Genomic DNA, 13,837 nt, shown 5'->3' on the forward strand with positions numbered 1-13,837 from the left:
CAGGTAAAACGAGATTAAAAATTCTTCTTCAATACCTTGAGTTGCTTACAAAACAAAACGTCAGGAGGCTTCATTGCGGGAGTCAGGTATATCAGAAGTCCCTCGTTCCTTTCGCCAATTTCTCGCCCAGCTGTTTAGCAAGTGAGTACAAGCGTTTTATATGGAAGACTTCAAGATCAGAAAAGAGGAGCCATATTTATTTGACGCTGCTAACTCAAACGTAACGAAACCTTTGAGTGACTCATTATACAGCGGTTAACTAGCGACAGTAGACAAAAGGCGTATAGTAATTTGATGGTTTCTCCTTCACTCACAGGAAAGTGTCAAGTAGAGTTAAACATGTCCTCTCTAATCTTGCTGACGCATTTAATACTTCTGGCTTCCCTTTTCGGAAACTCAGTCCTAATTCACATCATACGAGTAGATGACTCCCTGAAGACAACAATAAATTACTTGATCTTGAACCAAGCATGCGCTGATCTTTGGTTTACATTGATCGGGTGTATAGGCATAACTCTCCAAACAGACCAGCTGGGATATATATGGTTTCGAGGAAATTTTGCTACAATAACTTGTAGGTCCTTTCTCTCGATTTTGGTCATCCCATCTCTGTTTACCAGCTGGATTCTGGTAGCAATTGCTGTTGAGCGTTTTTATGCAGTCACTCAACCGTTGAGGCGCTCGCCTCTATCTCAGCACTTAAGGAAAACAGTGGTGTTTATGTGGATTTGGTCTCTTGCCGGCTCGACAAATGTCCTTGTAAATGGAATGCTCTTTAAAGCCGAGCCAAACTATTACTGCACTGTTTCCGATAAGTGGATAATACCTCGCTCCATTTCAGCCATAGTAAATGTATTCATTCCTGTAATAATAATGGCAGTTCTCTACACTATAGTTTGTCGAACACTGTGGTCTCGTGAGATACCAGGAGAGGGAACCAACCAGAATCAAGGGCAAAACAGTGCGACAAAGATAGCAAGACGAGTTTCCATCATGATGATTGTTATTGTTGTTTTGTACATAGTTTGCTGTTTTCCTTACGACGTAAACCTCGCTTTAACATCTTTAGGCTTCGTAGAAGTAAAATCTAACGCTGACAGATTTCTTATCATGATAGCAATTACCTACAGTAGTATCAATCCTTACATTTATCTTACCTTTAATCAAAAATTTCGACATGCCTTTAAGAAAAGTCTTCCGAACTGTTTCCGAAGAGTCAATATTCTCCGCGTTCCTCCTTTTCGATCCCAAAGCGTAGAATTGGAACAAATATCAAAAATAGAGCAGGCGCCTGAAATGGAACGTGTGGGCCGTTATTAAATGCACGAGGGGTAAATATAATTAAATAACGCAACCAAAATATTGCAATGAACGTATGTAGATGACTTCCAGAGCCAAGATTATTAGCATGTAAAAGCTTTGCAAAGAGTCATAATTCTTCTGGTCATGATATCATGTTACTAAGACTGTTAGTTCATCTTTGATAATTGGCGAGATTTTCAATATCCCGGCTATGAAAACGAATCACACCACAATCATTGATGATTATATGATTTGGATTGCTCTTATGAGCAAATGAAATTACCTCGGCTCTTTTTATTAATCGAAAGTGAAAAGAAATTAAGACAAAAAAAAATGTATGAAAGCAAAATGCGATGAATAACGTGCTTTCCCATGCAACATGCACTGTTCTTAAAAAGAAGGCCAGAGAAAGGTAACAGTGACTTAATACACCTAACTCTAAACTGACTAAAGACCTACGACAATTCAGCGGAGAAAATATTTATCAAAATAAAATATAATTTATTCTTGATACCTTTATAACATATAAAGCCCCAGCGATTACTACTGTAGCGATATCTCAGTAATGTGGGCTAGTTAAAAAAGTTTCGTCCCGTTACTTTAGTAGAATCGAGTATCAAATTATTGAAGTGTAATTATATTGCTATGTATTGTCATATAGTTCTGTACTTTTTAGTTCTATGTCAAATTGCGCAAGTGGAAACTGTAATAGCAACATCATAGAAAAACATTAAATTCAAAAGCGGAAACCTCCATTCCTAGATCCATCGTGTTTCTCAATTCGAGCAAGACATACGCGCATCATTTCTTGAGGCCTTGTCATTCCTTTTTAAAAACAATTCACAGTCTGCTCGAGGCCGTGACTTTTATAATCTTCTTACAAAAACACGCACCGCTTGTCGAATATCTTATGCGTACATTGACGACCTGTTCCCATTGCTGAGTGAAAAGACATAAATGAAGAACTGCAGGCGTCTTCGCCAAATACTTCGAAATTTCTGTACCTTCTTAATTTATCCCTTAAGCACAAACTTGACAAAGGAAACTGATCGCAAAATAAACATTGACTGCAGCTAGATAGCTTTGGCAGGTATATAAGGTGGTAAAGATTGAATCAGATGGGGAAAATCTAAGCGAAGTATTGGCCTTTTGTTTCATATAAGATGAGTAATAGAAAGTTGCTGAACGCTTTACCTTTCTTTGGCCATACATATTCATTATCAATTGGAGAACTCAAAATATTCTACCGTTCGTTGTAGCTTACAAATTCCCTATTAGTGCGAAATTGGCTCGGAAGGAAACTTTATTTCTTAATTAAAAAAAAAAGAACGTGATGAGCTGGAGACACTTACAAGTGTTAGACAAACTCTGACAAGGATTACCAAAGGGGTAAAATGACAGTTTAAGAAAATTTTTTTGTGAGAAGTCTACTTGTTATTATAGTAAGGTTTGAGCACGAAAGAGGATATTACATGGCCTTACGGGAATACGAATTCTATCTTCGATAGTTCGCGGTGTTAGTAATTATATTGAGTGAGAGACATCGGATCTTATTTCAGAGACAGGAGAGATTTGGTATTTCACCAATCTATATACTTGTATAAAAAAACTCAGTAATTCATGAACTAGATGAGCTAAACAAATTCAACATTTCTCGCACGAAGACAGGTGTTCGAGCGGCAAATTGTCAAGAACTAATTTTCTTATTAAAATGTTTTGCAAAATATCTCTCAAACATCTTGCGCGCTCATTGGCTAGCTTTTGTCGTGTATAAGAGTACAGGAGGACACAAATTATAAGAGCTGTCAACGATAGTAGATCAAGGAATAATTTTCCCAAACATCTCCCGAAAATTTTTCTCATCATAATATTTAAGTGCGGTGAAACCCCCAATGAAAGATCGCAAATAGCTGTTGTTCGAGATAGGTTGTTCATCGGCTGGAAAATACTTTATTGTACTGAGAAACAGATGTCAGACTAAGGTAAGTAAAGGTGATAGCAACTTAATTACTGTTGCTGACTAACTTGCCTTCATCTTTAAAATAGCAAAGAAAAAAAAAGAAAAGGGAAACAGATAAATTTTATTCAGAGTTTGATTTTTATCTATTTAAGTTCTATACCCAGTTCATCGCTTTGTTTTTACTCAACGTTTACGTGACTGAATGAAATGTGTTTCACATTCTCTCTTTAATTCAAAAGACCTGATGAAAGGCGACACAATCGCGATATTTCAAAAAGCTCTAGGATTGATTGCTTGAGGGTAAGGAAAAAGCCACATAATCTTGTCTCGTGAAATCGAAGTGTGGGTTATAATGTGTGGCAACAATATCAATTTCTTAACAGTTAAACCATACACTTTCCGCAAATGCACTGCATGCAGATATTGGCTCCTACGTGTCATTCTAAACAAGATAATTAAGTCGGCTTTTTGTGCACTAACTACATATAAATCATGACCTAGCCGCGCAACAAAGCAAAAGTTAAGGAAAATAATTCAGTACAACTCCCTGAAAGAAAGAAAGAAAGAAAGAAAGGAAGTCAGATAAGTTGCGACCGAAAAAAAGGGGGGGGGGCAGGGGGGGGCGGTTGTAAGACGCAAATTCAACTCGTTGAAGCCAATTATTTACGAACTAAAGGATTTAATTTTTACTGTCATTTATTTTTATGTACAGAGAATTGTGTTGGAAACTTAACATGTAATAACATTTTTTGCATGTTCCAGGAAAGCAACGATACATTTAGTCTCAAGTCCCTCTCACACGAGGCAATGGCAGGTAATATGTAAAGGAAACTTGGTTTGGTCACTGGGAAAACTGAGAAATATAATTAAATGAAGTTACTTCTTCCTATGTTGAGTGCTGGTTTTTTTCTTTTTAAATAAATCGCAACCAAACGAAGGTAAAACTAGAGTATAGCAGGCTTTTCAAAACCCAACGAGAATCTAACTTAAGACAATAAGGAACAACAAATGGCAATATGTAAAACGCTAATTTCTTTTGCAGATGACAAATTTTCATTTCTCGTCTTGCCAGAAAATAACACAAGTACCATGAAAGCAACACATTATCACGTTACCCCGTTAATCTACTTTGTCTACGTCTTCACTTTTGTTTTGTCTCTGGTGGGTAACTCGGTCATCATTCACATCATACGAAAAGATCGCGCCATGAGAACCACCACAAATTGGTTAATACTCAGCCAAGCGTGCGTCGATCTCTACTTAACAATGATAAATTTATTGCACGTTTTTGTCCCCTTTCATGATTTTAAGACGCTAACTCATCTTTGGATTGGTGGGGTCTTTGGACAAATCACATGCAAGTCCTTTTTGGCAAGTGTGGTTATTTCACCGGTCTTTACAGGGTGGATCCTGGTACCTATAGCTGTCGAACGCTTCTACGCAGTCATAAGACCTTTCAAATCATCGCCAATTTCTCAGCACTTGAAGAAAACTATCATGTCAGCGTACACTTGGTCTGTCGCTTGTTCAGTAAACGTCATGGTGAATGGAGTCGTCGTGGAAATCAACAAATACCATTACTGTGGTTTGCCATCTGGAGTGACACGTATTGACATAATTTTGAGCACTTTCAACATCTCCATAATTCTGCTCATCATAATGGTCCTCTACACGGTCGTCTGCCATAAACTTTGGTCGCGTGGAGTCCCAATAGAGGGTATCAATCAAAATCAAAGACACGTTGAATCAAACAAGAAAACAGCAAAAAAAGTAACTTGGATGATGATTACTGTTGTTGTCTTATACATACTCTGTTGGTTTCCACTTGGTGTATTGCTGATTCTGAATTACCATGGTATTGTACACATAAGTTTAAACGTATATTTCTTCGTTACATGGTTAACGGTTGCGTTCAGTGGTACTAATCCCTACGTTTATTTTGCCTTTGCTCAAACGTTCAGGCAGGCGTTTAAAAGGAAGTTTGATAATTTCTATAGAAAATGCAAGATTGACGGTGTTCTTCGTTGCTCTAACGTTCGGTCCGAAAGGGTCGACTTAGAGTCGATCGAAAGGCGTAATTAAGGCATTTCATCCTCAGAGTGACTGGCCGCTCTACCGCAAGAAACGATCCCTTGGTTTATAGAAATTTAATTTTTTTTGATTCATCAAACTTTTTCACGATTGACATGCATATTAATTCCTTACTTTACCACTTTGCATTGCGGCGTCAAAAGGCCACGTTGTTGTTTGCCGTTTTCTGACTGAGTTGGTAACACGTGAAATCAAACAGATTTCGTTATACATTGTTGTAATTTCAAGCGAAAAAGGTGTTGTTTAGAACGTGGCTTACAACTGTAAATAACAAAGTTGTACATGTAGCTTTTATTTTGAAGACATTGTTTCAAATCGGATGTATAGAGGGGGTAATTTTTAAAAGAAACTGTGGGGGATACAACAAGATAATTTGGTTTTATCAACTGAGTTGAGAATACCAATTGGCCACCCTCGAGATTCAAAGCTGACGTTTCGAGCGTTAGCCCTTCGTCAGAGAACAAATCAGATATGCAGAGAATTTGTGTTTCATTCAATTTCCCGTAGATTAAAAGTTTCGTTCTCTTACATCGAGGGGGTGATACAACGTTATTTAAATAGCGAGTTTTGAGCACCTATATTTTCTCTTATGAGAAGCTGTTCAAGGCTGTGCTTTTGTATTGTATGTATATTTCGAAAAAAGGAACTCTGAATCGAAATGCTTCATGCAGTATGATTTTTACAGAGCTCACACGCCATAGAGCTACACAAAAAAGATAATGGGAAAACAAGGTGATTAGTTTGTAAATAAAACAAATAGAAATTATCAAACAAACCCACTAAGAAAAACAACATCTGGTAAAAGTGGAACGGCCTGTACTACAGAATGTACATACTCAGTACCAACTGTTATATACTCAAGATCCAACTATTCATGACTGCCTGGTCTTAAAATGTGATATATTTAAGATTTAGAGGTTTTTTCCAATGTTAATAAATTTCAAATTTTAAAAGGGTTACGTCAATGCTTAATTGCTTGACACCATTGCAGTTTTACCTACACCCTGCAATCTTTGACATAATAGCTAATAGTAATATAACAATGGTTAACATTAGAAATGTAACATTTGAAGAAGAGGAAGTCTTAATGATCGCAATTGTGTTATCAAGTTTCTTCTTAATAAGACATTCGAAAAACATCATAATTTGTTTTCGTAAAACTGCAAAGCATCCTTCATTCATTGTATGCAAAAAACACGCCTACTTTACCGTATGTGGCTAATAAAATACGTTCTACCTACGTTTTTAACAATTTTTCCATTTCAGGCAGACTTTTTCGAGTGGAATTCGACAACATATAAGTTACAACTGCTACATTAATTGTTAAAACGTTTATTCCAGTAATCAAAGAGTTATTTCTACCCAAAACGGCCAGATTCGAAAGGTTGCGTAACCCCAATTCTTCTCTATTTGGGGTTCAACAGTTAATCATTGTAACAAAAGTTGCATATTAGCCTGTAATGCACGAACACACCGTATAAAGAGAACATTACGATGTTTAACAACAACAGAACTGAAGAATGGGATTATCAAATGATTTTTTGGCACTGATCAGCAATTTGTGTGTTTTTGTGCGTACTTTCATCATAAGAAAAATACTTTTTTTGGAAAGTCCAGAACATTAAAAATGGAATCCATCCAACTAGAAAGTTTTCATATGGAGAGAGTATATAACCTGCAAATCAAACTATGTATCTTTACATATCAGTAGTTGCAAGTTCTCTCTAAAGCACTGGGAGAATAAGATGTCTTAAAAAAACTATCCAGGTCCCTGATGTTTCCAAGATTTTCTTCTCCCCCAAGCAGGGATACTTTCTCAGAATAAATTTGGTAATGTATACTCTTTTTGCCTCGGTAGGGTGCCTCGTGTGATTAAGGGTTGCAGTAAAAACTCTGATTTTAACTGCTATGTAATTAATCAAATTAGATTTATTAAAAAAATTTAACTACCTTTCAACGGCATGATTAATTTCTACTCTAAAAAGATCGTTAACCCTCACTATTGGTAATTCTTGTCATTAATGTAAATAAAGCTGATTAGCTGAATCAGTGGCATGAATTTCATTATTATAATAATAATTTGCCATGATCATAACTCAACTTAAAGGTCTCCCACCCACATTTTGCCTCTGGCATCAAATTACCCTTGCGAACTGAATTCCCAGTTTTCTGGGAATTCCTAGGAATTCCTAGGAATTCCTAGGAATTCTCAAAAATTCCCAATTATGCAAATGACCCTTGCAAACCGAATTCCCAGTTTTCTGGGAATTTCTGGGAATTCCTAGGAATTCCTAAAAATTCCTAGGAATTCCTAGGAATTCCTAGGAATTCTCAAAAATTCCCAACTATGCAAATTAACTCTGATTTAAAAAGCTTGGAATTACTGGGAATTTCTGGGAAAGGAAGACTCCAGTTTTGTGAGGACTTGGAATCCCTAGGAATTCCTAGGAATTCTCAGCTTAACAAACTACCTATAATTTAAGAAGTGTGGAACTCTTGGGAATTTCTGGGAATTGAATTTGAGGCAATTTTAATACCCTGAGGTCCACATAAATTCTAAGAAATTCTCAATACCTTGAATGTGAAGGTTTTAAGAAAAAGAGTAATTTCAGAGGCTTAAAACTTTGGCTCAATAAAAGGTATGCTATACAAAACTTACCAAGAGATATACATACATGTACATGTTTATAACTTAAAGATCATGAAATTTATTACTCAAACTAAGTTTTAGTAAATCTTGACATTAATATGGATTTTCTCATGAACCAGCTGTCAGTTATGTTAAATGGAAATTGCCAACTTCCACAATAATTAACAATAATTACATTGTTATCTTACTTCCCTAACCTACATTACTGGTTGCCTTTGTTAGAAAATCTTGGAACAGTCAAGCTCAGTTGCCTCAAACGCTGTCAGAGACTTTTTGTTGACAATACTTTTAGTAGAAATTTCATGCCTTAGACAAACAAATTCAACACCTAATTAATCTTTCTTTTTTCATGATTGTTGTTGCTGCTTTTTTTTTCAGTTTTTTGCTCTATTTTCATGACTAATTGCTGTAATTTGTTTTGCTGTTTTTATTCTTACAAAACATTTTTGTAAGAAAAGGGGAACATTGACTACCTCTGTCCTGTCTGCATGCCAAATGTTTGCAAAGTGTGTGGATGATCCACAAGTATTGGAACTCTTACAAAAATGTTTTGTGTATGTTCCAATACTTGTGGATCATCCACACACTTTGCAAACATTTGGCATGCAGACAAGACAAAGGTAGTCAATGTTCCCTTAGAGGAAAAACACCTTTTATATGACGTCTTCAATTTACTTTATTTGAAACTCTGATCTGAAAATATTTGTCAACAAGACTTGTTAGTAGTGAGAAGTACTAACCAAGTTTCCTTTCATAACTTAATTTCTTAAATGTCCCAATCACTGGATCTCCCAAAAAAATATTACATCTTTTTATTTTTGGTGCAAATTACAAGTCCTTCTTTATATAAAAATGAAAAGTGATAGTCACACTTCAATAATAACAGCTCTTAAGTTTACTTGTTGTTCTTCTCTGTCTGTCAGCTATCAACAAGATTGTTTTATACTTCGGGCAGTGCATAACTATTTGTGGACCAGAGTTCCAACGCACCTCTGTAATTGCATATAGCTACTCCTGTCTCTTGTACAAATGTTTCTCCTTTGTAAGACGCACTCTACTCTGTTGTCAATACTGCTTTAAGTTCATTGGAAACGACTGACTGAGGAATCGAGATGGCGGTGTTGGAACGTGTTGCTGAACGCTTGCTACGGTCAAGCTTTGTAGATTTAGGTACTGGTACACTGGGATCATCTATGTATCTCTTATACTTCCGAATGTGGTATCCTTCTTTTATAAGTATGAGGGTAAAAGAAGATTTGTAGTCGCATTCAAAACTGTGATTGGCTTGTGTTATTTCTCACCTTGGCCATTAACACAACTCAAGTGAGTTTCGAGTCTTTGTTTCCTCGACAACTTTCGGCCACAAATCGTGCATTTGTAATACGATCGATTCTTTTCGATTATTTCTACATAGAGTGAGCTCACATCTTTATTTGTATCACCAACCTGTCCATCTTCTAGAAGCAGAGAACCGGTCGGAGAAGTCAGAATAAAGTAAGGCGCTTCTCTTAACACTGCAATCGGCAAGCCAGCGGATTCACTTTGCTAGCCAATTACAAGTCCTAAAAGATCCACGTGATCATGCCCGGGATCGGAAACAAAGAAGACTCCATTTGGCGCTCATCTTTGAATGTACTTTTCATCGGTTGATCGCTTTTCTCAACTGTTTTGCTTAATATAACATTTCTAAAGATAGCTTTTATTGTGGTTCAATGGGAAAACGAGAATAGCGTGAGTGTTGTAAAAGAAAAGAAAGTCGTTGGCGCCGTGGAGTTAAAAGAAGGGACAACAGTTGACATATTGACTGGTACAAACAAGGGTCGAGTGGCCATCTGTAAAGCTACGATTTTGAAAGTTTGTGGTGAGTAAAAATTGCGATATTCGTTACGTGATCAAAATCTTATAAAAGAATAGATGTAGCGGGTTGAATTAAGCTTACGTAACGCTCGGCGTAACTGAAACTAGAATAATTCTGAGAATCGAATCGGTCACTTGCATGCCGCAGTTTCTTAAGCTTATGCTTTACAATGAAATAAACCTATCAGTAAGGTTTCAAGATTCCTCTAGTCACGTTTGGGAACATTCAAGATTCATAATAGGAACTGTTATTAAACAAACCTTAGTACATAAAGAAGCCCTCCTTGGTAAAAACAAAATAATGTATTCAGCCCTTTTTTAGTAAAATCCATGAGAGAGATGTACTAACTCCAATATAAAAGTCACTCAATATAACAGAGATTTCTCAATTTGAGAATCCAATGAATGCCCTTTTCCTCATAGCCATCTTAAAAGCCTGGTCTGAGCTTTAAATATACATATTTTAATATATTATTTTTTTTCAAATTCAGATGTCAAGGAATCCAGATACAAAATGGTCAAGGTTCTTGTTGACAACCTCATTCAAGGCCAACTCATTGTGAGCCCAGGAAAAAAAATACAAACAGTACAAACAGCAGCTAAGTTTGCAGTTTAGGATAACTTCATTCTAATTTATTGTTACAGTTACAACAAGATTTTCAAAAAATCAATTTTATTTGTCTGTAATTAGCCCCTTCACTCCCAAGAGTGCTTGGTTTTCAAATATAACTTAAGATATTGTATTTTATGGAAAAGAATCAACAGATTTTATTCACAATTTGTGTCAAACCAAATTTAATGATTGATTAGAACTATTTTATATGAATAGCTGTAATTGAGGATTAATCTGTATGAAGTTTTCAAGAAAAGAAAAATAAATCAAATCCCATCCTAATATTACCACACATTGATGTTATTTAATCAAAAATATTTTACATGTAAGCCTTAATTAAGCTTCTAAATAAATTTCATTGAATACTTGAATTTTAGCTGGGTTTTTTTTAATTTAAAGTATTTATTTTATATCATTAGCCTCAAATTTTTGCTTAAAATTCCCAGTAATTCTTAAACATTCCCAAAAATTCCCAAAAATTCCCAGAAATTCCCTGAAATTCCTAGAAATTTTTTAGATTTACAGCTTTTCAGGGAAAGTCATTGGTTCTCTGAGTTGAAATTCCTAGGAATTCCTAGGAATTCCAAGTCCTGTTGGCTATAAACTTGGAATTTCTGGGAATTTCTGGGAATTTCTAGGAATTTCTAGGTTTTTAGAACCAGAGTTGTTATGGTTGGGAATTCCTAGGAATTCCTAGGAATTCCCAGTCCGAATTTACCGTGAAAATTCACACCTTTATTCCTAGGAATTCCTAGGAATTCCTAGGAATTCCTAGGAATAAATTCCTAGGAATTCCTAGGAAAATCCTAGGAATTCCTAGGAATTCCTAGGAATTCCAAAAGCCATTTCGCAAGGGTAACTGGCTCAAAATATAGCGAGTTTTGCGCTGGTTAAATTGCTAAACTGATTTTTTCTGTGTGGATTCCAATTCTTTTTATTAAATGAAAATTTTTCAACATTTAATCATCTAAATTGTAGTTTATTGAAGGTGACCTTCAGCTGAGAAAGTGTACAGGTTATGATAACAACTGCACATCCATTGAGTATTCAGATGCTAACTTAACTGCTGTATATGGTATAAATCATTGTTCTATTTTAAACCAGTCTTGTTATCGTCATTTGATTGGAGGTCTTCCTGGTGATGCAAAGAATAGGAGTTCTCCTATTTGAAACCAGGGGATATCTTAAGTATTCAATTAAAGAGCAAAGTTACTTCACATTAGAGCAGCTCAATCTATGGATCTGGACAGCACTTCGACTTTAGATATTCTGAATCTTTTTATAGCCAATCACCTATTGCAGCTCAAACTCTGGAATCCATAGCAAACTCACATAAACAGAAAGGTGATTATTTGTGTTGAAGTTGAAAATATTTGCAAACTACTTTGATTTTAATTGTAGTGTGGCATCATTAGAAAATATAAGTGGAGTAATACAAAATCAAATTTCAACTAGTGTTAAAAAAAACTTTTACCAACAATTTAGTTGTTCTCATATGCTTTTTGTTTTATATTAAGCGTCTCAAATGTGGTGCCTTGGATGATTTCTTCCCTTGTTGATTGGTGCTCATGTGCCATGTGGGTGAAAAGTGGTAATTGTACATCTTGTTCTTAAAAATTATGGATGCAGTATTTTCACCAGCCATTATAAACGGCCAACAAAGCTGCATTCATCAAAGACCTTTTGGAAGACCACTACACTAGATTTGTGCAGATGTACCCAAAGCCATCTCTAATCCCTAGAATGCACTACATGATTCATTACCCTAGGACAATGTTAAGGTATGTAGGTCTTGACCAGAATAGTTCACATCCCTTATACAAACTGTATATTAGTTCAGCAATATCCTATAAACTTGAGTCTTGGTTCTAAGAAATCACTGATAATTTGATTTGCCTGCCACTTTCTTAAATTCTTTCTTTTGGACTTGGACCAATGGTGCTTACACCATGTAGGAGATTTGAGGCCAAGAATAAAAAACTGAAACGTCTTGCTTCAACAAATATCCCATAGACTTTAGCTAACCTACACCAATTAAGGCAACCTTTATTGAAAAACCTAAGGAAATTGGTCAAGGCAGTTTTGCTTCCTTGATCAGGCTATGATTTTTCTTTTGTCTGTTGTTGATGTATCTGTCAAATACCAAATGTATTGTCAAATATCCTGTATTATGTGTAAAGCTTTTATATACATGAACATTATAACGAGGTTTTGTTAAGCCACAAATTTTCTGTGATCATTTTAATTCCCACCCCACTGAGACAATTTGCAAATTTGAATTGTTTGTCCTTGAGGAGTTAAGAGAGAAGCCCAAGTCACAGGCTACTTTCAGCAAGTGCATGCATGACTGGATTCAGCTAGAGAAGATGGTATCATATATGAGTGTGTGGTCTTTCAGGTTTTTCTATTGATTGTGATTGTGATTGTGAGTGATTCACTCAGTTATTTAATGGGAACCTTGCTGTGTATGAGCAAGGATTTGTTCCACTAAACTCGTGTTTAGTGGAACAAATTCTTGTATTTATTTGGCATTTAGTTGTAGGTTCAGGCACTCATTGAAAAGTCAACTTGGAAATTGCTTCAAGTTATGCAAGGCTTGGAATGTTCCCCACTGCCCTAATTTTTTTGATCCTGGAGTGTAGACATGAACCAGTGATGAAACAGAAAATACCTAGATGGAAGTTCACAATGCACACTAGCAATGTCTAAGATGAATGAACACGTGCTGTGTGGTACAATGTTCTTGAGCAATATTTATTTAAAGGGGTATTAAATTTATATCAATAATATGTGCCACAAAATGATTGAGTTTTTATCTCATGGTAAAATATTAATTAAGCTGATAGATGGTACTAACTGTTACAATATGTCATGTAAATGCCAATCAAACTTAATCCATGTATCCATTATATACATTGAATAGCATATATCATGTATCACTTGTATTGAGCTTATGAGTAAAGCAAATGTAGACCCAGCAATCTTGTTAGTATTGAAACACTTACAGCCGTAGGAACTTTTAGATCAGCTCAAAACTATCTAAAATTAGGATCATTAGCAAAATATAAAAGGCAACATGAGCATCAAAAGTACGAAACAACATTAATTGTTTACAGAGAACATGGGTTATTAGGAACATTTGCATTCCCTTAACTCCCCACAAAAAAAACAAAACAAAACAAAACAAAAACAAAAAAAAACTAATAAACTCAAGATACTTATCAATAGACAGATACAGTGTACCTGACATTTTCAAGGCAACATAGCATATAGAAAACAAGAACTAATACCCCCTGGAACATTAAAAGGGGTGTATGGAGGCTTTGCCCCATTACAAATTTACCCCATCAAATTTAGTTTCCCC

The 13,837-nt window shown here is 35.6% G+C and overlaps 2 protein-coding genes across 2 annotated transcripts; both read left to right on the forward strand.

Moving 5' to 3' along the window:
* Positions 1–339: 339 nt before the first annotated feature.
* On the forward strand, positions 340–1,320 carry LOC131772945 (QRFP-like peptide receptor). Its single transcript, XM_059088911.2, has one exon. The coding sequence runs from the start codon at positions 340–342 to the stop codon at positions 1,318–1,320; it is 981 nt and encodes a 326-aa protein (XP_058944894.2).
* A 47-nt stretch (positions 1,321–1,367) lies between these two features.
* Positions 1,368–13,115, forward strand: LOC131791938 (G-protein coupled receptor 83). Its single transcript, XM_066165318.1, has 5 exons — positions 1,368–1,373; positions 3,213–3,284; positions 4,025–4,076; positions 4,335–5,217; positions 13,016–13,115. Exons 1-5 carry the CDS (start codon positions 1,368–1,370, stop codon positions 13,113–13,115), a joined length of 1,113 nt encoding a protein of 370 aa, XP_066021415.1.
* Positions 13,116–13,837: the final 722 nt, after the last annotated feature.

Source organism: Pocillopora verrucosa, chromosome 4, assembly GCF_036669915.1.
Source record: "Pocillopora verrucosa isolate sample1 chromosome 4, ASM3666991v2, whole genome shotgun sequence".
Taxonomy (NCBI): domain Eukaryota; kingdom Metazoa; phylum Cnidaria; class Anthozoa; order Scleractinia; family Pocilloporidae; genus Pocillopora; species Pocillopora verrucosa.

Coding starts and splice junctions, on each gene's coding strand:
- LOC131772945 (XM_059088911.2), top strand. CDS start 340: ATGTCCTCTCTAATCTTGCTGACGCATTTAATACTTCTGGCTTCCCTT.
- LOC131791938 (XM_066165318.1), top strand. Junction 3,285..4,024: donor GAAACAGATGTCAGACTAAG/GTAAGTAAAGGT, acceptor TGCATGTTCCAG/GAAAGCAACGATACATTTAG. Junction 4,077..4,334: donor CTCACACGAGGCAATGGCAG/GTAATATGTAAA, acceptor TCGTCTTGCCAG/AAAATAACACAAGTACCATG.